The sequence below is a fragment of the Pseudophryne corroboree genome, chromosome 6 (genome assembly GCF_028390025.1).
Source record: "Pseudophryne corroboree isolate aPseCor3 chromosome 6, aPseCor3.hap2, whole genome shotgun sequence".
Lineage (NCBI taxonomy): Eukaryota > Metazoa > Chordata > Amphibia > Anura > Myobatrachidae > Pseudophryne > Pseudophryne corroboree.
Genome location: NC_086449.1, coordinates 47,629,088 through 47,654,431, shown reverse-complemented (window position 1 = coordinate 47,654,431; position 25,344 = coordinate 47,629,088). Strand labels below are relative to the sequence as shown.

The 25,344-nt window shown below is 46.2% G+C and overlaps 1 protein-coding gene across 2 annotated transcripts in view; it reads left to right on the top strand.

The window, feature by feature from the left end:
* The window catches only part of LOC134936052 (uncharacterized), a 53,880-nt gene that overhangs the window by 26,059 nt on the left and 2,477 nt on the right, over positions 1 to 25,344 (top strand). The window contains exons 2-5 of one of the 2 annotated variants that reach the window (XM_063930958.1): positions 8,817 to 8,937; positions 9,141 to 9,223; positions 21,689 to 21,859; positions 24,079 to 24,333. In XM_063930958.1, the coding sequence (XP_063787028.1) occupies positions 8,817 to 8,937; positions 9,141 to 9,223; positions 21,689 to 21,859; positions 24,079 to 24,333 (630 nt within the window). The remainder of the gene's footprint in view (positions 1 to 8,816; positions 8,938 to 9,140; positions 9,224 to 21,688; positions 21,860 to 24,078; positions 24,334 to 25,344) is intronic. The other variant, XM_063930959.1, reaches the window with a different exon arrangement.

Genomic DNA, 25,344 nt, shown 5'->3' with positions numbered 1-25,344 from the left:
AGGGCCATCCTGCGTGACATTGCAGTGCCACTCCTAGATGGGCCAGGTGTTTGTGTCGGCCACTAGGGTCGCTTATCTTACTCACACAGCTACCTCATTGCGCCTCTTTTTTTCTTTGCGTCATGTGCTGTTTGGGGAGTGTTTTTTGGAAGGGCCATCCTGCGTGACACTGCAGTGCCACTCCTAGATGGGCCAGGTGTTTGTGTCGGCCACTAGGGTCGCTTAGCTTACTCACACAGCTACCTCATTGCGCCTCTTTTTTTCTTTGCGTCATGTGCTGTTTGGGGAGTGTTTTTTGGAAGGGCCATCCTGCGTGACACTGCAGTGCCACTCCTAGATGGGCCAGGTGTTTGTGTCGGCCACTAGGGTCGCTTAGCTTACTCACACAGCTACCTCATTGCGCCTCTTTTTTTCTTTGCGTCATGTGCTGTTTGGGGCGTGTTTTTTGGAAGGGCCATCCTGCGTGACACTGCAGTGCCACTCCTAGATGGGCCAGGTGTTTGTGTCGGCCACTAGGGTCGCTTATCTTACTCACACAGCTACCTCATTTCGCCTCTTTTTTTCTTTGCGTCATGTGCTGTTTGGGGAGTGTTTTTTGGAAGGGCCATCCTGCGTGACACTGCAGTGCCACTCCTAGATGGGCCAGGTGTTTGTGTCGGCCACTAGGGTCGCTTAGCTTACTCACACAGCTACCTCATTGCGCCTCTTTTTTTCTTTGCGTCATGTGCTGTTTGGGGAGTGTTTTTTGGAAGGGCCATCCTGCGTGACACTGCAGTGCCACTCCTAGATGGGCCAGGTGTTTGTGTCGGCCACTAGGGTCGCTTAGCTTACTCACACAGCTACCTCATTGCGCCTCTTTTTTTCTTTGCGTCATGTGCTGTTTGGGGAGTGTTTTTTGGAAGGGCCATCCTGCGTGACACTGCAGTGCCACTCCTAGATGGGCCAGGTGTTTGTGTCGGCCACTAGGGTCGCTTAGCTTACTCACACAGCTACCTCATTGCGCCTCTTTTTTTCTTTGCGTCATGTGCTGTTTGGGGAGTGTTTTTTGGAAGGGCCATCCTGCGTGACACTGCAGTGCCACTCCTAGATGGGCCAGGTGTTTGTGTCGGCCACTTGGGTCGCTTAGCTTAGCCATCCAGCGACCTCGGTGCAAATTTTAGGACTAAAAATAATATTGTGAAGTGTGAGGTGTTCAGAATAGACTGAAAATGAGTGGAAATTATGGTTATTGAGGTTAATAATACTTTGGGATCAAAATGACCCCCAAATTCTATGATTTAAGCTGTTTTTTAGGGTTTTTTGAAAAAAACACCCGAATCCAAAACACACCCGAATCCGACAAAAAAAATTCGGTGAGGTTTTGCCAAAACGCGTTCGAACCCAAAACACGGCCGCGGAACCGAACCGAAAACCAAAACACAAAACCCGAAATATTTCCGATGCTCATCACTAGTTTAAACAAGGGACAGTGCGTACCGAAGGCACGCAAAAAAATATATGTCTGAGTGGCTTCATAGGAAAGTCCGAAGTGACTTAAACCACAAGTGTGGGTGCTAGCTTGAGTGGTGGTCACCTGTTGTGTTCATAGCCAGTAGTTAGTGGTGTGGTCTATGGGTTTTATTTAAGTCATTGGCTTCAGGGTCCAGGCCTCTTTCCCTGAAGACTGTGTCCTGCCCTCCCTCACCTATTTACTTGTGGTTCATAGTTATTAGCTATTTTGGCAGGACAGGGCAGCTAATTGGCCTTCCAGGTCCAGTTGGTCTTTTGGGTGCAATCACCTTCATGGAAATTGCTTGGCAAGTCTGGACCGTCCTCACCAGGGCACCAAGTACACCTTTCCAATTGGGATAGTTATGGTGGAAGAGTCACTGCAGACCCTAGTTTTTGTTTAAGGCAGCCATTGGGCAGTCGCATTGTTGGGCTGCGCTGATTAGTGTCTGTACTGTCTTTACCACCGTACAGTTCTTGTTTTTTATCAATGAACTTTTTAACTCTCAAGTCTGCCTCTGTCTGCTTGTGCTTATTTAACTGTATTTATATGTGGCATACACACACGCAAGACACACTTCAGCCACAGTAGGTTCCTGTAAACGCACTCCTGGTGTAAAGGTGCATACGCACTGAGCTATTTTCCCTGTGCCCAGTGATGTTCACGGGGGGGGGGGGGGGGGGGGAATGAACCAATTTCCACAGTAGGTGACTGTGGAAAGTGCTTCACTCGGCTGTACAAACAGCCTGACGGACAGCGGCGGCTAGCGATGATGCGGGAGCGCGCAACGATGCTCACCGCTCATCGCTAGGCCATACACACAGGACGAGCTTGAGCTCAAAATCTCGCAGTGTGTATGGACTTTATGTGTACAGTACTACCACACCCTGAGATGTCAGCTGAGCACTTGTTGTTTTCTGTACAGCCGCCGATACATGCTCTCATTAACTCTTCTTCCAAGGCGTGTCATAGATCACATTCGTCTGACAAGGAAGGGTTAAGGTAATGAGGAAGGTAAAAAATGTGTGACTGGGAAGGGCGCAGGAATGAAAGGTAAATAACAGCCATAGACTGGGAGGCAACTCAGCTGACTAAATGAAAAGGAGAGGAGCTGTGGACTTTGTAAATCATTAATGAATAGCAGAGCCGTAACTAACTATAGGGGACATGTACTAAGCAGTGATAAAAGTGGAGAAGTGAGCCAGTGGAGAAGTTGCCCATGACAACCAATCAGCTGCTCTGTATACTTTTATAGTATGTAAATTATAAATGTTACGTCAATGCTGATTGGTTGTCATGGGCAACTTCTCCACTAGCTCACTTCTCCACTTTTATCACTGCTTAGTACATGTCCCTGTATCTAACATACTGTATAGACACACCAGGGCCGGAGCTTCCACTAGGCAGCTGCCTAGGGGCACCAGGACCTGAGAGGGCAGCCTGCTACAGCTGCATGAAAAAGGTAGCGTGGTCCTACCTCTCACAGCCACCGTAATCCCCCTGGCACTCGTATCTACGGGTGTAGTATGGTATACCGTTTATTTATTTATTTTTTTAAAAGTCTTTTTTTTTATTGAAAGAACACGTTTTTAAACTTGTCCACAAAGTTTTTATTAGCAAAAAAACAAACATTTTTCTAATACTTAATATTTCCCCCAAACATCGGAACATCGGTCACCATTGAAACATTGTGTCCAATGCTCCCATAGCTCCAGATGACGGTAAGGGAGGAGAGATGTAAGGGGGAGAGGGGCGGTGATGCAGGACTGCCCTGTCACTGCTGGCCACAGTGATCGTGACAAGGGGAAGGGGGGGAGGGGTGCAGAGCCACAACTGTGTTTTATTTATTTTTATGCTGGCAGGAGGGGTGACACCAGTGGCGTCACAAGGCGGGTGTGACACCTGGATCCGACAGCACACGGAGACTGTCTCTGAGGAAACCCCAGCATCTTCGGAGATGCTGGGCACGCCCCCAGAGTGACGATTCAGGGATCCCAGCAAAGCCACGCCCCCTATGTGTAAGACCATGCCCCCTTTTTCCCGCCAGCGCGGCAGGAGATCAGGGGTGCGCACCGGGTGTCACCACAGCCGGTGATGCATCTGGGTGACACTTGGCTGCCTGCGCGATCTCTGCTGGCTGCAGTGACCGGGACAGGAGGAGGAGGCAGGAGGGAGGGCAGAGCTGCGCTGCTGCTGATGCCCAATCACTGCATACACTGATCGGGACAGAGGGAGGAGGGGGTTTCCACCAGGTTGGGGGGGATGCAGCAGGGCTGCCTGATCACTCTATTCAGCAGTGATCAGGATACACTGGAGGCAGAGCCGCGGCAGTTGCATGAGGGCTGGCAGGTCCCTCTGAGTGGTCGTTTCTAACTGGTCGCATCAGATGCGACCATGTCAGGGAAAGCCCAGTCTGGTGTGGTCGCATCTGATGCGACCATGCCAGGCAAGTGGTTAAATAACACTTTTCAATACACTGCCATACCCAGGATTCCAACCCATAACTTGTTGCATTCCAGTCAAACACCCTACTTATTGAGCTATTTGATCCTGCATAAACTATAAGATTTCTAACTATATGGTACTTTGTAAGAAAAAAATTATCAGCATTGCAATTGAGCAGATCTATGTAGTGTGCAGCCACACATCCAATCCCTTGCAGCCACACACTACATAGATCTGCTCAGCCGCAATGCTGATCATTTCTTCACAAAATACAGGGTGAGCTTTGAATAGTTGGAATTCTCTAGCTTAGAATTCTCTACCTTTCTATGCAAGGGCAGATAGCTCAATAAATAGATTGTCTGACTGCAATGACACAGGCGATGGGTTCGAGTTCTGGGTATGTCAGCATTTTGAAATGTAATAAAGGACAATGTGACTGAATAACAAAGAAATCTCAAGCTGAGTTCATGAAGGTTGTAAAGGTATTCGTGGGGAAAGAAGACTGGGGCGGTCAGGAGATGCTGGGCTTCAAAAGGGGGGAAGCTACAAGTGAAAAAAAAATGAAAACAGATAATCGACACGTGCTATCAACAGTGCCCCCTACCCTGCAGCGCTGTGTGTGGTGGCACATTTCGCACACACACCTAGTTATGGCCCAGATGAATAGCAGTGTAAACCACTTTTATACAGAACCCGTGTGCCTAGATGTAGTTCCATATCTGTGCCCATTTGCATTTTGGGCATGTACAAAGAGCTTGGTTAACAATCTGGAGCGCAGATGACTTGATAAAGGAGGTCCCCATATGGCTTAAAATTAAGAACTTAGGCCCAGATTTATCAAGCCTTGGAGAGTGATAAATTGCATGGTGATAAAGTACCAACCAAACTTTATCACTGTGCAATTTATCACTTTCCAAGGCTTGATAAAGGGCCAAAGTGTAAACTTGCATGAGAGAGAGAGAAGATTAAAAGTAGGAGCTAAATATTAAAGAGGTATACAAAGTCCATCATAAAAGGAATATTTATTTAGTATGTTACCAAATGCAATACAGATAACTGCTATACAATATTAAGAGTATCCCGGTGACTGACATACAATGGAAAGAGTATGAGAGTGATTGCAGTACAATGAAGAAAGCATCCTAATGACTGCTGTACAATATAGACAGTATCCCAGTGACTACGCACAATTACAGAGAGTAGTCTATTGACTTTCATGCAAAAAAAGTCAGCATCCTAGTTGCTCCCACACAATACAGAGAGCATCCTGGTGACTGCAATACAATACAGAGAGCATCCTGGTGATTGCCATACAATACAGAGAGCATACCAGTGACTGCCATACAATACAGAGAGCACCCTGGCAAATGCCACACAGTACAGAGAGCACCATACAATACAGTGACCATCCTAGTGACTCCCATACAGTACCCAGAGTATCAGTGTTCTGTCTTAGACTCCTTGCATCACCCCCAGTATACCGGCTCTGCTGTGGTTACAACAAAAAAAGTGTGCTATCGGGCTGGTGGGTGAGGGGTGCCTGAGGGGAATAAGGAGGGAGGTACACTAGTTATCCATTCCTGGATCTGGGGGGGATAGGGTGGGCTGAGAGAGGGATGCATAACATTGATGACGCCACATTTTTACAGCTAGCACACGGCTTGTGGGTTGAAAATGCAATGATTCAAGTTAAGGAAATGTAGAAACAGTTTACACAATAGGAGACAGATGTACTCATTAACAGTGTCAATTAGTGCAAATCGTTACTGCTGTGGCTGTAAGATAACGGTCACAGAAAAGGCTAAACACAGAAACTGGGTGCGCTACGTTCATTGTATCAGAACACTAATCCAGGGATAGTTTGTAAAAGGGGTTAAGTCAGACTGTAAGATTGTATAAGATGATTCCGGGAGGAATTTTGCAAACAGTGCAGAACAGCCAGAGCAAGCTGTTCAAGAAGTGTTGCACAATACAGAGATAAAACATCCTTATTGTCTCATGTCCAGACTATGAGGAAGCTGTTTCTAAATGTAATATATATATATATATATATATATATATATATATTATTATTATTTTTTATTTATTTTTTATTTTTTGTTTGTTTTTATATATATATATATATTTATTTATTTTTTGTTTTTTTGCTTACGTTATCATTTATTTAGTAGGCAATTGTCTAAATTAAATGTTCTTTTCTGCCCAAGATTGTGTGCTACTGTATTTTCAGTACCACCTAGGATACCTTCTTTGTGCCCCCTCACACTCGCCGGCCTCCCAAGTACTCCCAGCCACTCAGATTCCCAGCTGAGCGTATAATGGCGTGCAAAGGTACAGGGAAATGTCACAGGAAACAAGTTTAGGGGTGAGAGAAGTCAGGTCACAGAAGTTTAAATCTCCAGTGACACAAACTACCAGTGCTTGAGTATAAGTAAATGAGGAGGGGCTAGCACGGGTGTGGGATAATAGATAGACAGTCAATAGATAGACGCCATATATTAGACAAACATTAGGTCCACAGGGTCAAAAGGTTGACACAAAAAAAAAGGTAGACCGCATGTTTTTTGCATTTTTGTGGTTTGTGTGGATAGTTTTGTCATCTGGGAACCCCAATTGTAGAGTGGCATCACCTCGCGGGGATCACTTCGCTCGCCATGCTTAGGGCTCGCTGCGCTCCCCATAAGGTTTGTAACCAACTCTATGCCGACATAGATAAAGAAGGTTTGATGCCCACAGTAGTAGCGCCCCTTATACAATGCCCACAGTAGTAGTGTTCCTTATGCAATGTCCACTGTACTGGTAGTGCCCCTTATATTGACCCCATAGTAGTGGTGACCCTTATGCAATGCCCGCAGTAGTAGTGCTCCTTATATCCCCAGGAGTGATACCCCTTATGAAGTGCCCCCTTTTACAATGCCCTCATTAGTAGTGCCCCCGTTAGTAATGCCCTTAATGGTAATGCCCCTGTGTAGCATTGCCCCAAGTAGTAATGTCACCAGCAGTAATGCCCCCAGTCATTTAGCCTCAGTAGTTATGCCCCTGTAGTTATGACCCCAGTAGTTTATCCCCCCTTTAGTTTAGCCCCCAGTGGTAATGCCCACAGTAGTTTAGCCCCTGTAGTTTATCCCTCGTGTAGTTTGCCCCATGTAGTTTAGCCCCAGTGGTAATGCCCCCTGTAGTTTAGCCACTGTAGTCATGCCCCTAGTAGTTTAGCCCCCAGTAGTAATGCCCCCCTGTAGTTTGACCCCAGTAGTAATGACCCCAGTAGTAATGCCCACCTGTAGTTTGCGCCCATGTAGTTTAGCCCCCCTGTAGTTTATCTCCCAAGTAGTAATGCCCCCAATAGTTTAGCCCCCTTGTAGTTTGCCCCTTGTAGTAATGCCCCCAGTAGTAATGTCCCCCTGTCATTTGCCCCATGTAGTAATGCCCCCCCTGTAGTTTAGCCCCTAAGTAGTAATGCCCATGTAGTTATGCCCCCAGTAGCTTGCCCCTTGTAGTTTGCCCCCAGTAGTAATGCACCCTAGTAATTTGCCCCCAAGTAGTAATGCCCCTGTAGTTATGCCCCTAGTAGTAATGCCCCTGTAGTTATGCCCCCAGTAGCTTGCCCCTTGTAGTTTGCCCCCAGTAGTAATGCCCCCCAGTAGTTTGCCCCCCAGTAGCTTACCCCTTGTAGTTTGCCCCTTGTAGTTTGCCCCCAGTAGTAATGCCCCCCAGTAGTTTGCCCCCCATTAGCTTGCCCCCAGTAGTTTGCCGCCTTGTAGTCTGCCCCCAGTAGAATCACTCGCACACATAAAAAAAACAAAAAAACACCATACCCACCGAGCCCCACTCCCGCGTCCGGCCGTTGCAGTCCTCCTAGTGTCCGCACCTCTGCACTATGGGAGAGACGTCATGACATCTCTCCCATAGCGCACACTGACGGAGCTGGGAGCCGGAAGCAGGAGCTCAGTAGTGAGCTCCTGCCGCCAGCTTTTGCAATGGACGGAGAGCCGGGCGCCGCTGGGAACACAATCTCAGCGGGCATCTAGCATCTCCCTGTGCGGTGCCGGGCACACATCGGGTTAGGTGAGCCTGAGGAGGCAGAACTGCGTTCCATCTCCCAGTGGAACTGACGGAACAGCTCACTTTAACCCCCGGTAGGCACATGCAGAGAGGAGAACATTCTGCGCCCATTGTTTTTCTAAAATAGTAATGATTATATCCTCATTTAAGTGGTGAATAAATCATGTGAATGAATGAAGGAACCTACTCTAAAGTCACTTGGTTGAAGTGTGCATGATAATATGTATTTATACAAAAGTACAACTGAGAGGAGTGAAATGCGTTAAAGGTACAGGCGTGCACCTGATTCCCACTGCATCATGGTTGATAGAAAATGAAACCATTTTGGGATAACTGGACCCTCTTCACATATCTGTCTCATTAAACAATCTTGTCCTGCAAAACAAGATCCTCTTTTTTTTCATGCTGCTGCAATACAAAGTGCACTCCTAACCCCCCCCCCCCCCCCCCCCCCCCATTCCAAACATCTCCATTATAAGACACTGTATAATTTTGCATCCTAACTGGAGCTTCTATTTGTTATAATGCAGCATCAGCCATGTATCTAGAAGATGAGTTGCGCTACTGAATAAATAGCTGCGTGACGTGATACAAGGGCGTATGTGTTGGAGTTTTATACCCATGGTCCTAGTTTTTGCCACCGATGGATCCTCCAACATCTCTGCTTCCACTGCTGGGTTCATCCTCCTGTTTATTACTAGCTCTCTTCCTTTAGTGATATACTCAGACATTTACACCTATTACACATAAAACAGTTTATTACATATACACATATGAATGTACTATATGACCTAACCGTCCTTCTCTGATCGTTTCTCAGGATCTTCTCAGTTGGTCAGCAGCTTCAAATGCTGTCAAATCGTAAAACCATGGAAAGAATCTTATTTTTCACATCTAGTGGAGAAAGCATCATATGCTGTTTGTCGCACCAACATCATTGAGTAAGAGCAATATCAATATCCTGTAACCAAACTGTCCTATTCCAAACTCATTCTTATCTTCAGCTAAAATGAAATCTCACTCTAATGTGTGCTCTCTGTCTGGTTGTCCTCCGAACCTATTTCCTACCTGTATCCTACCTCTAACCATTACTCCTTTCCTCTCACTCTTGTCTTTATCTGCTTTCTTCTTTTTTTCTTCTCAGATTTACATTACCAAGAGGATATATTTGTCTTGATCAGTCGAAAGACAAACGGGTGGAGGAAGTTATCAGCTGCATTAACAGAGGTGAGGTTGCATTTTGTGGTTTCTTCAGAGCTTTAAATAATATAGGATGAAGTATTGTTTAGTAAGAGACACTGATAGAGTGGTCCCTTTTACAACAGGAGTATGGTCAAACCCTCATATGCTTGATCGTGCCCCCCCCCATCCCCCTCCCCCCTAATACCAGGGCCTGCCAATACTGTCCAAGAGGAAGCTTGTGAGACATGCTCCAATCTCTAACCACTGATCATAACTTTGTCAAGATCAGAACTCACCTAAGCCTGCGTGATGTGGGTCTGACACAGAGTTGTTATAAAAGCAACCACCTGGTCTGTTTACTGAAATGATGACATTCCCCAGTATCTCTCCCACTCACTTCTTATTTTCCAAATATAAACTGCCACCACGGAAAAGATTTCAGGAGCGACACACTCCAAGTAGGAAGTCTCTGATCTCCCTATGCAATTACATTTAAATCCCAGTTATCATTACCCAAATTTTAATTTGTAGTACATGTGTGTAGCATGGTTTAGTCAAATCCACATTTAAAATGGATCCGATAAGAATCACAGAGACCCATCTTATTAAATGATGTTTAATATGAGAAAGATACAGTACAATGCTTAAAGTATATCCAAAAACAATACGAATGAGACACAAAGATAGTCTTATGCAAAGGTATTCCTCTAACCAAAAAGGAAAAATTAATGAACACCCTCACTTACATGAATCTGTTTGAATGAACACACAAGTAGATAGAGCAACTTCCAATGTAAGACTGGCTCTGAGGACTTGTACAGTGTTTCACATGTGGGATAAGGTATTTATCCTTGTCTTGGCAGTAATACAGGCCCCATTTTTTCCTTGGCTTTCAGTGTCGATGAAAATTAGCCAAGATCCTGCTTGTCAAGCACAACAACATTGTTTTGGTGTGTGTGTTTGGTTTGTGTTGGGGGGGGGGGGGGTCTTTGGTATATTACTGACAATAGTCACTGTACAAAACTTTATGAGCTTCCCATAAGCCGTTATCTGCTCTCTGACCTGAGCATCTCTCTATATCAAGTCACAGAAGAGAAACCAGTCATAATATTATTATTATTATTATTATTATTATTATTGTTATTATTATAATTATTATTATCATCATCATTTATTTCTAAGGCATTACATGGGATCCGCAGCGCTCAATTACAGAGTACAAAAAACAATTGACTTACAATTCAACACAATATAGGACAAGTACAGGGTTTATAAACAGTGCGGCAAATAAATAAGGGATATGGTGCCTTCAAAGGGAGTATTGAAAAGAAGATAGGTTAAGTAAGAGACATAAAAGCACATGAGGGAAGAGGGCCCTGCTCGTGAGAGCTTGCATTCTAAAGGGGAGGGGCACACAGATGGGGTTGAAAGTGAGCGTGGGCCACAGAGGGTTTGGTGAAGAAGTGTGTCTTGAGAGTCCGTTTGAAGTTTTGTAGAGAGGTGGAGAGTCTAAGGGGGAGAGGTAGAGAATTCCATAGAATGGAAGCAGCACATGCAAAATCTTGGAGGTAGGAATGGGAGGAAGTAATCAGTAGGTAGGAGAGGTGGCGTGCATTAGCATAGCGAAGAGGACGGGTGGGAGAGTAAACGGAGATAAAGTCAGAGATGTAGATGGGAGAGGAGTGGGTGAGGGCTTTGTGAGTGTGAGAAGCTTGAAATGAATTCTGAAGGGGAGTCAGTGAAGGGCTTGTAAGAGAGGGGAGGCGGATGTAGTACGTTTGGTGAGGAAGATGAGCCAGGCAGCAGCACTGAGGATAGATTGGAGTGGAGAGAGGTATTTGTCAGGGGTGCCAGATAGAAGATTACAGTAGTCCAGTCTGGAGATGACCAGTGAGTGGAGAAGGGTCTTGGTGGCATCCTGGGTGAGAAAGGGTCTGATCCTGGAAATATTTTTGAGATGAAAATGACAGGTTTTTGAGAGGTGCTGAATGTGTGGTTTGAAGGACAGGGAGGAGTCAAGGATTACTCCAAGACAGCGCACTTGGGGGCTAGAGGAGATAGTAGTGTCATCAGTAGATAATGAGATTGTGGGAGGTGAGGTTATGCGGGAGGGAGGGAAGATGATCAGCTCAGTCTTAGACATGTTAATTTTAAGAAAGTGCTGGGACATCCAAGAAGAGATAGCAGAGAGACAATTGGATACACAAGTGAGGAGAGCAGGGGAGAGGTCAGGGGAGGAAATGTAGATTTGAGTATCATGAGCATAGAGGTGATATTGTAAGCCAGAAGAGCTAATGAGTTCACCTAAAAAGGACGTATAGAGAGAGAAAGCAGAGGACCAAGAACTGAACCTTGGGGGACACCTACAGTTAATGGAAGTAGGGGTGAGGTGGAGTCATGAGAAGAGACAGAGAAGGAATGGTCAGAGAGGTAGGAGGATAGCCAGGAAAGGGCAGTATCACGCAGACCAAGGTAGTGAAGGATTTGCGGAAAAAGAGGGTGGTCCTCAGTGTCAAAAGCAGCATAGAGGTCATGGAGAATAAGCAGAAAGTAGTGACCCTTGAAATTAGCAGAAAGGAGGTCATTGAAGACTTTTGTGAGGGCAGTTTCAGTGGAGTAGAGAGGATGGAAACCAGACAGGCAGGGCCGTAACTAGGTGTGTGCGGAGGGGGCACTGCACATAGCGCCGCAAGGTAGGGGGCGCTGTTGGCGGCACTTGTCATTATGTGTTTTCATTACTTTCACTTGCAGCTTCCTCCCCTTTTTGAAGCCCAGCAACTTGAGATTTCTTTCTTATTCAGTCACACTGTCCTTTATTACATTTCAAGATGCTGACATACCTGGAATTCGAACCCATTGCCTGTGCATTGCAGTCAGAAAATCTATTCATTGAGCTATCTGCCCTTGCATAGAAAGGTAGAGAATTCTAAGCTAGAGAATGCTAACTATTTGAAGCTTACCTTGCACTTTGTGAAAAAATGATCAGCATTGCGACTGAGCAGATCTATGTAGTGTGTGACTGGAAGGTATGGGATGTGTGGCTGAAAGCTACATAGATCTGCTCAACTGCAATGCTTTTTTTTTTTTTTTTTTTTTACAAAGTACCAGTAGCTACATATAGTGTTCATAGTTTTTATGCAGGATCAAATAGCTCAATGAGTAGGGTGTTTGTTTAATTTAACAGGTTGTAGGTTTGAATCCTGTGTATACAGTAGCAGTATATTGAAATGTGTTATTTAATAAAGGGTATTGTAACTGAATAACGAGCTCTCAAGTGAAGTGCATGAATGTGGTATAATGAGGATTTGTGTCCAAATCCATTTTCTTGCAGTGGTTTATAAATGAGTGTGTATTATATATATATATATATATATATATATATATATATATATAATTTCCAAATGGTCGGCACTCACTTCTGTCCCAAAATGTACCTTGCCAAGGTGCTGCGTCGGCAGAAAGCATGCAGATATACCAAAAGACGGCACTCACTGGTCTCACACAGAATTAATAGACAGCGTCCTCTTGTCAACAAGAGGACGCTGTCTATTAATTCTGTGTGAGACCAGTGAGTGCCGTCTTTTGGTATATATATATATATATATATATAGTGGGAAGGGGTATCATTGCATGGGCTTTCTCTGGGGTCTGTCTTGTCATAACCCTTCCCCACGAGGCATGCGCTTTCTGTCCTTAATGAAAAAAAAAAGGGGGGCGACAATTCTCTCTCTGGCACAAGGCGCCAAAAAGTCTAGATACGGCACTGATATCTGGCACTGCGCTGTTGGGGTCCTATGTGTATCTGGGCCCCCATATGTGTATTACATCCCCTATATTCATTGGACCCCCATGTGGCCACACCCATTTTTTGGTGCTCGCGCACACACAGTACCACTAAGAATTTTTTTCTACTTGTACCACTGGATATACAGTATACCAAACCCATACATACCTCCCAACTTTTCATTGTTGAGACTTGGGACCGGAAATGGGGTGTGGCCTTTGGGGGATGGGCGTGGCTTCTGCTTAATGGACATGACCTCGCTGTGATGACTTATTTTCCTTCATTTTGGGGGCATGCCCTGCACTCCATGAGCTGCTGGCCAGCCCCCCGCTCACCTCTCAGCACTGAATACATGCCATGTGTGTGTGCACAGCATGTATTCAGAGATCACTCTCTGGTTTGCAGAGCAGCGGGTGATTAAAGGCTCCCCCAACTGGAATTGGAATAGTTGAGAGGTATACAGAATATGATCCTTTGGGCAGAAAGCTACTACCCTCCAGCAACTAAAAGAGGCCTAATACCTTATTTGCAGTATTTGAGAGCAGAAAAAAACTTACTAGTGACAAATAGGTTTTCAGTACCAGCCTAGATGATATGACTGAGAAATTCATCAGTCTGTGTAGAACAAAAAATTATAAGTTATAGGGTACAATGTTTCAATACACAGGAGATTCAGGATACAACTAAGTCTTTATGGCCTATCACAGTGCCGTAACTAGGTGTGTGCCGGCGGTGCCTGGCACACAGCGCATGTGCACTGAGGGCGCAGGACCGCCGGCAACACCGGCTGGTCCGTGCTGCTCAGTGCTTGTCTGCAGTAGCACTGTAGCTGCAGCGGCGGATCAGGACACCGGATGTGATTGCCCTGTGTCCGGTCCTGCGCCTCCTCATCTCCCAGGCCGCCTGTCAGTGCTGAAAGGTGTGTGTGTGTGTGTGTGTGTGTGTGTGTGTGTGTGTGTGTGTGTGTGTGTGTGTGTGTGTGGGTGTGTGTGTGTGTGTGTAGGGACTGTCTGCCATAATGTGTAATAAGGGGACGCTATCTGCAGTAATGTGTAATATGGGGACGCTGTCTGCCGTAACGTGTAATAAGGGGACGCTATCTGCCGTAATGTGCAATATGGGGACGCTGTCTGCCGTAATGTGTAAAACAGGGGACGCTGTCTGCCGTAATATGTAATATGGGGACGCTGTCTGCCGTAATGTGTAATATGGGGACACTGTCTGCCGTAATGTGTAAAACAGGGGACGCTGTCTGCCGTAATATGTAATATGGGGACGCAGTCTGACATAATGTGTAATAAGGGGGACGCTGTCTGCCGTAATGTGTAAAAAGGGGACGCTGTCTGATGTAATGTGTAATAAGGGGACGCTGGCTGCCGTAATGTGTAATAAAGGGACGCTATCTGCAGTAATGTGTAATATGGGGACGCTGTCTGCCGTAACGTGTAATAAGGGGACGCTATCTGCCGTAATGTGCAATATGGGGACGCTGTCTGCCGTAATGTGTAAAACAGGGGACGCTGTCTGCCGTAATGTGTAATATGGGGACACTGTCTGCCGTAATGTGTAAAACAGGGGACGCTGTCTGCCGTAATATGTAATATGGGGACGCAGTCTGACATAATGTGTAATAAGGGGGACGCTGTCTGCCGTAATGTGTAAAAAGGGGACGCTGTCTGACGTAATGTGTAATAAGGGGACGCTGTCTGATGTAATGTGTAAGACAGGGGACGCTGTCTGCCGTAATGTGTAATAAGGGGACGCTGTCTGCCGTAATGTGTAATAAGGGGACGCTGTCTGCCGTAATGTGTAATATGGGGACGTAGTTTGCCGTAATGTGTAATAAGGGGGACACTGTCTGCCGTAATGTGTAAAAAGGGTGACGCTGTCTGATGTTATGTGTAATATGGGGACGCTGTCTGCCGTAATGTGTAATAAGGGGACGCTGGCTGCCGTAATGTGTAATAAGGGGACGCTGTCTGCTGTAATATGTAATATGGGGACGCAGTCTGACGTAATGTGTAATAAGGGGGACGCTGTCTGCCGTAATGTGTAATAAGGGGACGCTGTCTGCCGTAATGTGGAAAAAGGGGACGCTGTCTGCCGTAATGTGTAATAAGGGGACGCTGTCTGCCGTAATGTGTAATATGGGGACGTAGTTTGCCGTAATGTGTAATAAGGGGGACACTGTCTGCCGTAATGTGTAAAAAGGGTGACGCTGTCTGATGTTATGTGTAATATGGGGACGCTGTCTGCCGTAATGTGTAATAAGGGGACGCTGGCTGCCGTAATGTGTAATAAGGGGACGCTGTCTGCTGTAATATGTAATATGGGGACGCAGTCTGACGTAATGTGTAATAAGGGGACGCTGTCTGCCGTAATGTGTAATAAGGGGACGCTGTCTGCCGTAATGTGGAAAAAGGGGACGCTGTCTGCCGTAATGTGTAATAAGGGGACGCTGTCTGCCGTAATGTGTAATAAGGGGACGCTGTCTGCCGTAATGTGTAATAAGGGGACGCTGTCTGCCGTAATGTGTAATATGGGGACGTAGTTTGCCGTAATGTGTAATAAGGGGGACACTGTCTGCCGTAATGTGTAAAAAGGGTGACGCTGTCTGATGTTATGTGTAATATGGGGACGCTGTCTGCCGTAATGTGTAATAAGGGGACGCTGTCTGCCGTAATGTGTAATAAGGGGACGCTGTCTGCTGTAATATGTAATATGGGGACGCAGTCTGACATAATGTGTAATAAGGGGGACGCTGTCTGACGTAATGTGTAATAAGGGGACACTGTCTGCCGTAATGTGTAATAAGGGGACGCTGTCTGCCGTAATGTGTAATAAGGGGACGCTGTCTGCCGTAATGTGTAATATGGGGACGCAGTCTGACGTAATGTGTAATAAGGGGATGCTGTCTGCCGTAATGTGTAATAAGGGGACACTGTCTGCCGTAATGTGTAATAAGGGGACGCTGTCTGCCGTAATATGTAATATGGGGACGCAGTCCGACGTAATGTGTAATAAGGGGACGCTGTCTGCCGTAATGTGTAATAAGGGGACGCTGTCTGCCGTAATGTGGAAAAAGGGGACGCTGTCTGCCGTAATGTGTAATAAGGGGACGCTGTCTGCCGTAATGTGTAATAAGGGGACGCTGTCTGCCGTAATGTGTAATAAGGGGACGCTGTCTGCCGTAATGTGTAATATGGGGACGTAGTTTGCCGTAATGTGTAATAAGGAGGACACTGTCTGCCGTAATGTGTAAAAAGGGTGACGCTGTCTGATGTTATGTGTAATATGGGGACGCTGTCTGCCGTAATGTGTAATAAGGGGACGCTGTCTGCCGTAATGTGTAATAAGGGGACGCTGTCTGCCGTAATGTGTAATAAGGGGACGCTGTCTGCCGTAATATGTAATATGGGGACGCAGTCTGACGTAATGTGTAATAAGGGGGACGCTGTCTGACGTAATGTGTAATAAGGGGACGCTGTCTGCCGTAATGTGTAATAAGGGGACGCTGTCTGCCGTAATGTGGAAAAAGGGGACGCTGTCTGCCGTAATGTGTAATATGGGGAGGCAGTCTGATGTAATGTGTAATAAGGGGATGCTGTCTGCCATAATGTGTAATAAGGGCACACTGTCTGCCGTAATGTGTAATAAGGGGACGCTGTCTGCCGTAATATGTAATATGGGGACGCAGTCCGACGTAATGTGTAATAAGGGGGACACTGTCTGCCGTAATGTGTAAAAAGGGTGACGCTGTCTGACGTAATGTGTAATAAGGGGACGCTGTCTGACGTAATGTGTAATAAGGAGACGCTGTCCGCCGTAATGTGTAATAAGGGTACGCTGTCTGCCGTAATGTGTAATAAGGGGACGCAATCTGCTATAATGTGTAATATGGGGACGCAATCTGCTATAATGTGTAATATGGGGACGCAGTCTGCCGTAATGTGTAATAAGGGGACGCAATCTGCCGTAATGTGTAATATGGGGACGCTGTCTTCCGTAATGTGTAATAAGGGGACGCTGTCTGCCGTAATGTGGAAAAAGGGGACGCTGTCTGCCGTAATGTGTAATATGGGGATGCTGTCTGCCGTAATGTGTAATATGGGGATGCAGTCTGCCGTAATGTGTAATAAGGGGATGCTGTCTGCCGTAATGTGTAATAAGGGGACGCTGTCTGCCGTAATGTGTAATAAGGGGACGCTGTCTGCCGTAATGTGTAATAAGGGGACGCTGTCTGCCGTAATATGTAATATGGGGACGCAGCGACGTAATGTGTAATAAGGGGGACACTGTCTGCCGTAATGTGTAAAAAGGGTGACGCTGTCTGACGTAATGTGTAATAAGGGGACGCTGTCTGCCGTAATGTGTAATAAGGGGACGCTGTCCGCCGTAATGTGTAATAAGGGGACGCTGTCTGCCGTAATGTGTAATAAGGGGACGCAATCTGCTATAATGTGTAATATGGGGACGCAATCTGCTATAATGTGTAATATGGGGACGCAGTCTGCCGTAATGTGTAATAAGGGGACGCTGTCTGACGTAATGTGTAATAAGGGGACGCTGTCCGCCGTAATGTGTAATAAGGGGACGCTGTCTGCCGTAATGTGTAATAAGGGGACGCAATCTGCTATAATGTGTAATATGGGGACGCAATCTGCTATAATGTGTAATATGGGGACGCAGTCTGCCGTAATGTGTAATAAGGGGACGCAATCTGCCGTAATGTGTAATATGGGGACGCTGTCTTCCGTAATGTGTAATAAGGGGACGCTGTCTGCCGTAATGTGGAAAAAGGGGACGCTGTCTGCCGTAATGTGTAATATGGGGACGCAGTCTGCCGTAATGTTTAATAAGGGGATGCTGTCTGCCGTAATGTGTAATAAGGGTACGCTGTCTGCCGTAATGTGTAATAAGGGGACGCTGTCTGCCGTAATATGTAATATGGGGACGCAGTCCGACGTAATGTGTAATAAGGGGGACACTGTCTGCCGTAATGTGTAAAAAGGGTGACGCTGTCTGACGTAATGTGTAATAAGGGGACGCTGTCTGCAGTGATGTGTAATAAGGGGACGCTGTATGCCGTAATGTGGAAAAAGGGGACGTTGTCTGCCGTAATGTGTAATATGGGGACGCAGTCTGCCGTAATGTGTAATATGGGGACGCAGTCTGCCGTAATGTGTAATAAGGGGACGCTGTCTGCCGTAATGTGTAATAAGGGGACGCTGTCTGCCGTAATGTGTAATAAGGGGACGCTGTCTGCCGTAATGTGTAATATGGGGACGCTGTCTGCCGTAATGTGTAATATGGGGACGCAGTCCGACGTAATGTGTAATAAGGGGGACACTGTCTGCCGTAATGTGTAAAAAGGGTGACGCTGTCTGACGTAATGTGTAATAAGGGGACGCTGTCTGACGTAATGTGTAATAAGGGGATGCTGTCTGCCGTAATGTGTAATAAGGGGACGAAATCTGCTATAATGTGTAATATGGGGACGCAATCTGCTATAATGTGTAATATGGGGACGCAGTCGGCCGTAATGTGTAATAAGGGGACGCAATCTGCCGTAATGTGTAATATGGGGACGCTGTCTTCCGTAATGTGTAATAAGGGGACGCTGTCTGCCGTAATGTGGAAAAAGGGGACGCTGTCTGCCGTAATGTGTAATATGGGGACGCAGTCTGCCGTAATGTGTAATAAGGGGATGCTGTCTGCCGTAATGTGTAATAAGGGGACGCTGTCTGCCGTAATGTGTAATAAGGGGACGCTGTCTGCCGTAATGTGTAATATGGGGACGCAGTCCGACGTAATGTGTAATAAGGGGGACACTGTCTGCCGTAATGTGTAAAAAGGGTGACGCTGTCTGACGTAATGTGTAATAAGGGGACGCTGTCTGACGTAATGTGTAATAAGGGGACGCTGTCCGCCGTAATGTGTAATAATGGGACGCAATCTGCTATAATGTGTAATATGGGGACGCAATCTGCTATAATGTGTAATATGGGGACGCAGTCTGCCGTAATGTGTAATAAGGGGACGCAATCTGCCGTAATGTGTAATATGGGGACGCTGTCTGCCGTAATGTGTAATAAGGGGACGCTGTCTACCGTAATGTGTAATAAGGGGACGCTGTCTACCGTAATGTGTTAAAAGGTGAATCTGTCTGCCATAATGTGTAAAAGGGGCTCTACCTGGTGTAGTGACGCTACTGTGCACAGTAAAATGAACTGCACCTGTTTTGCATAGAGGGGGGGGGGGGGGGCGCCAAGGCCGTTTCTTGCACACAGCGCTAAAATGTCTAGTTACGGCACTGCAGACAGGAATAGGTAAAGTAGTGAGTGGGAGGAAAGAAAGGCAGTGAGGCAATTATAGACAATACGCTCAAGAAGTTTGGAGGCAAAAGGAAGGAGAGAGATGGGTCAATATTTGGAGAGAGTGTGTGGATCAAGGATAGGTTTTTTAAGAATAGGGGAGACGAGAGCATGTTTAAAGGCAGAGGGGACAGTGCCTGATGAGTGGGAAAGATTGAGAGATTGAGGAGGTGGGCAAGATGGGAGCAAGCAGAGAGAGAGGTAGCGGAGGAGGTGGGAGGGGATAAGGTCAAATGGGGAGGCAAAGGGGGGTGAGGAACAGATGAGGGCCATGACTACCAGATACAAGGGAGAAAGATATCATAGTTGGTAAGAGGGAGGTGTGGTAAGGGATAGGAGGTGGCTGGTTGCTGATTGTTTGGTGGGATGTGATGTCATAACGTATGGGGTCATTTTTGAATGTGAAGTAAGTGGCAAAGTCAAGAGCAGAGAGTGATGGGGTGGAGGCGAGGTGGGCAGAGGAGTGAGTTGAGAGTGGCAAAGAGCCGCCGAGGGTTGGAAGACTGGGAGGAGATGAGAATCTTGAAGTATGAGGGAATGGGCAGCACTAAAGGATGGGAGCATAAGTTTGTAATGGAGGTAGTCTGCCTTAGAGCATTATTTCCTCCAAAGTCGCTCAGCAGTTTGTGAGCATTTTTGCAGATATCTGGTGCATTTGGTGTGCCAGGGTTGAACTGTTGATCTGTGAGGGTGAATAGTGGTTGGTGGAGCAACAGAGTCAAGAGCAGAAGTAAGAGATGCATTGTATAGGGATGTGGCTTGTTCAGGGCACAAGAGAGACAGTCTAGGAGAGAAGTGAGTGGAGCACAGAGGATAGGGAAGTGGTGCCAATAGCCTCAGCCTGTATGATACAGACAGAGCAGTAGAATTGCAAGAGTTTAGGTAAAAGCACGGTTTTGGTAAATGTGTATATTACTGTAGATGACAAAAATAGAGTTACAAGCGAAATGTGAAGTGAAGATTATAAGATTGCATAAACTGAGTTTTAAAGTAGATGGTAAGAATTGAGAGAGGTTGTGAGAGTAGAGGAAAATCAATGGTAATTCAGACAGGACTTATAAAAATAGGTAAAATATAAATGACATTGATATAGGTGAGAAATCAGGTGTTTGTGGCAAGTTAAAACTGTAAGTATGAGTAGTTGCAGATGAAATTGAAAGGTCTTGCAGCATTCAGGGCCTGATTCAGACCCGGTCACCGCAGCGGCAGTGATCGCAGGCTAAAGCCCAGTGAGGTGTGTGCACGTGCAGCATCTCACTGGTGCGACCGCCTCTGCCTGATTGACCGGCAGAGGCAGTCACGGGAAGGGCAGAGCCGGCAGCACTCGGACGTCGTTGGGGGGGGGGGGGGGCGCTGTCTGGACAACGCAGGCGTGTCGGGACTGTTGCTAACATCACACGCAGCCGCTGCGGCCAAAAACATGGCGGGTAGCCGCCTGCCTCCACAGCTAGGCTGCATATGCAGACAGCTACTCACCAGGTGCAAAAGCATCATCACTGTGCAATGCTTTTACACCTTTGTGAGGGGGGGGGCCTGGCGTGCAGGGCAGACCTGCCCTATGCTGGGCGTCCCCCCATATGTCAGAGATTTTGATTATAGATGTGTGTTTTTTTCGCACATCTATGATCAGCTCAGAATTAGGACCACAGATTTAACCTATAAGTGCCCAGGTTACTCAGACTGGAGCTGTTTGATGTGTAGAGTAATACCCCTTTCACATCGCACTAAAAACCCGGTATCGACACAGCATATTGCCGTGTCGAAACGGGTCAGTGTGCGATGTGAAAGGTCCTTTGCAGAATTAGCGGGTCGCCTGACCCGGTAATTCAACCCGGTAAAAAAGAAGGGTTATTACCAGGTTGAATACCGGGTCAGGTGCAGTGTGAATGGGAGCCGTTCCGATGCGACACGGCTCCCATTCGCAGCATAGGGAGAGGCGGCGCAGGAGATGAGCTCATCTCCCAGCGCTGCCTCCACCCCCGCCCCTGCTGCTGCTGCGCCCCCCGCTGCTATGGCAACCGACCCGGTATATTGCCGGGTCGGAAAGCCAGCAGAGGAGCGCAAATGCCGGATCCCACCTGGTAAGGACACGTTTCTCTTACCGGGTAGGATCCAGCATTTGCGATCTGAATGCAGCATAAGTGGATTCACATTTGGGGATAGAAAGTAGTCCTTCAGTTTTTCATATCGCTGACTCACATAATCAGAGGTGTGTACACTCCTAAGCTAATACTTTGTGGCAGATCCTTTTAAAAAAAATAAAAATTAGCAATAAAAGGACAATGGGCTTACAGTCCTGCATTGTATCATGTGTGGAGGCTACATCCAATCCTCTACTTCTCCTCTGTACAGGAAGACAAGTGTGTCTAGTGAAGCCCACAACTTCCACTGTCTCCTCCACAAGATCTGCACCCAACAATGATGCCTCCACACAGAGCCGGATGATTGACAAACACGCGCCCACCCAGGCTCCAGTACCGGATGTACCAGACTCACACCTGAACGGCAGTGAACACCTGAACGGTACAGCAAAGATGTCACACTATATTGCTCAACTCATATGTGGATAGATAGATAGATAGATAGATAGATAGATAGATAGATAGATAGATAGATAGATAGATAGATAGATAGATAGATAGATAGATAGATTTATTTGAAAAACAGACATGACATTAGTACTGTATATTCAATATCCTGTAAAACATGGGTGTGTTATAATAGACAGTGTCTAGTTAGACAGTCAATAAATAGACACCACATGTTAGACAGTCAAAAAGTCGACAGGGTCAAAAGATAGATACCATTTTATTTCTGCATTTTTGGGGTTTGTGTGGATTGTTTTGTCATCTGGGACCCCCAATTGTAGAAAGGTATTTGCTCGCCACGCTTCGGGCTTTGTGGCTCGCCACACGGTTTATAAACAACGCTATGCCGACATGGATGAAAAACCTGTCTTCCTTTTTTATGTCAATCATTTTCACGTGGACCTTTTGTACTGTCTATCTTTTGACCCTGTCGACCTTTTGACCCCCGTTGACCTAATGTCTGTTTAACATGTGGTGTCTATTGACTGACTAACTAGACACTGTCTATCTATTGTACGGATACCGTGAATCATATCCTTACCTTTGTCAAGTTGTGTTGACATCACTTACATTACTGTTATCATGATTTCCATTCCAATCATGACCCTTACTGTGTGTGTGTGAGTGTGTGTGTGTGTGTGTGTGTGTGTGTGTGTGTGTGTATTAGTTTGGACAGTGGCATCACAAGCTGGGTGCGGGGGGTGCGGTCTGCACCCAGGTGTCACCCACAGAAGGGGTGACGCCAAAGTGCCGGCTCTTGCAGTGACTGGAGCCGAGTACTGCAGTGTGACATTCACCTGCAGCACTTGGCTATTGTCACAAATGAAGAGTCGGCACTGCATTTGGGGATGCTGGACATGCCCCTGGAGTGAAGAAACGGAGAGACCCCCATGAGGCCACGCCCCCTTTTTGGGCGATCACGTCAGAGGTGTGTGGGGGGGGGATAGTGCAGAGTGCGCACCGGGTGTCACCACACCTAGTGACGCATCCCTGGTTGGAAGCTCTGCATGACCACAGATTAATGTGAATGATTATAATGAGCACTCCCAGTACAGCCCTGCATAGTGTGAGAAGGGTAAATAAATATAAGAAAGATTAACTGGCATTTGTAGAGTTGTGATGTCCCCCTCACAAAATAAGAGTAAAACCGGAGACAGGGGCGTCCACATCACAAGCAGCAGATCCATCCGCAGCTTTAATTCCTATAGAAGTGACCTGTAATGGATAACCCTACAGAACGTGGTAAAGGTCGTTCACGTGACTGCGGTGATGTCAGCCAAAAATGATCACATGACTGAACCAAAGTAACGTTTATAAACCAGTGGGAAAAAATAATCCTTTACTGTGGAGCAGAAACACGGTACGGACCCTATAGCAAGTGCACATATCGAGATACTGGGGCAGTAAAGTAGACATAAAGTAGGTTTGTATGGTTTTGGTCAGAGAGACAGTGGTATAGTAAGAAGACAAGATGTTCTAAGCCATGGACAGTGATAGAATGTAGAAAGAGATAAAGTAGCAGCCAGTCAGCTCCTAACTGCCATGTCACAGGATGTGTTTGAATAATGACAGTTAGGACCTGATTGGCTGCTACTTTATCTCTCTCTTCCCAGTGCTTCTTGAGAGACACCTCTCTGCAGTAGTTGTTCATTTTATGCCACATAGTAATGCCCTAGTTTATTTACTGAACCATCGTAGTTCCCTAGTTTACATGATGGCTCACTGTAGGGCTGCCAGTACACATTATGCCATACAATATCCACAATTATGACATACAGTGTCCCCAGTTCATATTATGCCACATTACAGTGTCCCCTTACCATTATAACATCCACTGCACACTCCTCTCACTGATAATGTATTGTCACACAATTCAGGATGGCCAATGGATCAGACCCAATTGCTTAGCAGGCAAATCTGGGAAATTGGTAAGCAACTTTATCACCTGGGTCCAGGCCCCCTAAGCCTCAGGGCCCCATAGCAACGGCACCCCTTGTACCCACTATGGAAGTTGATACAGAGCCGCTGAAATGTATGTTTTGTGGCCCTTTTACAGCTGAGCTCCTGTTACTTACCCGCTAATGAGCAATGTGCCGAAGTCTCTGATTTATATTACGTGTTGGAGTTACCTGTGACCATCTTTGACTCCCACAGGGACAAGTCCACCTGCAATGACTTCACACACTGAATCTCAGCAAGCTTGGCCCAAAGTCTCCGACGAGAAGCCCCCCACATCCCCTGATTCCACAACAAGGTCCGCAGCCAATAAAGATGTCTCCACACAGCGCCAGGACGGGAGAAGTCAAAAGCCCACTGGGGCTACGGGAACAGATGGACCTACCACGCTGACATTCCCACTCACCACCAAAGCGTCAGACTCAAACGCAAATGGCAATGACCGCCTGCACGGTACAGCACATTATATATATTTACTGTGTAACCTATTGTGACAAATATATATTTGTCAGGGATCAAAAATGTTCTTAGATTGTAGAGCAGATTATGGGTCCTCTTACCTCTCTGTCTGCTATTACTCGGTCTTATTTTATGGCTGTTTCATTCCTAATTGTAACGTTATGTAGGCGCTATAAAAACAACTGTTAATAAGTATCCCAATGTTATAGCTAAGGGGAACAAATCATGCACATAAGCCCATTTAAATCTGGTTACTGATATCATTCAGGGTGCTGGGGGAAACCAAATGCTTTTTTTCTTGCTTAGAAATACCCCTCCCTTGCAAGCACCTGAATGATATCACTAAGCTAATTGAGCATCTGACGCTATATATGTCTGTTGTGAGAGGCAGAGAGGTTCCTGCATTAGGAGGAGGTGCAGGTCCTGATATGCCACATGGAGCATTATGGGGTTGCTACAAGGCAGGCAGCTCTTAGATATATATAAGTAATAAGCCATTATCATGTGGCTCTTTGCTGGTTAATCATAGACCCAAATTGGGGTAATGGAGGTGTGGGGTGCGGTGCCCCTGGATTGGCTGGGCTGTAGTGTGGCATACCATTACATTTTATTAACACTTCTCACTTACTAATTTCCTTACACTATTTCTTCAATATTTTAATTACATCTCATTATTTTTGTATCACTTTCTATATATAGCTTCGGCTTCCTAACACTAATTTATTAACACTCTCGTTTATTCACTGGTATGCTGCCCTGGGATTTCTGGCTTATTCTGAATTTTGGGGTGCCGCACCTTGCACCTAGATATAGCAATAGGGACTCCCAATATACAGAGAAGCATTGACGAGGCTTGGGGGCTTATTCATACATTTGCACAAATATATGTAACAAAGATCTCTGAATTCTATTATTTTGTAGGATTTAAATCTGGTTACTGGTATCATTCAGTGTGCTGGGGGAAACAAAATGCTTTTTTTCTTGTTTTCTGATGTCTCAGCTTCT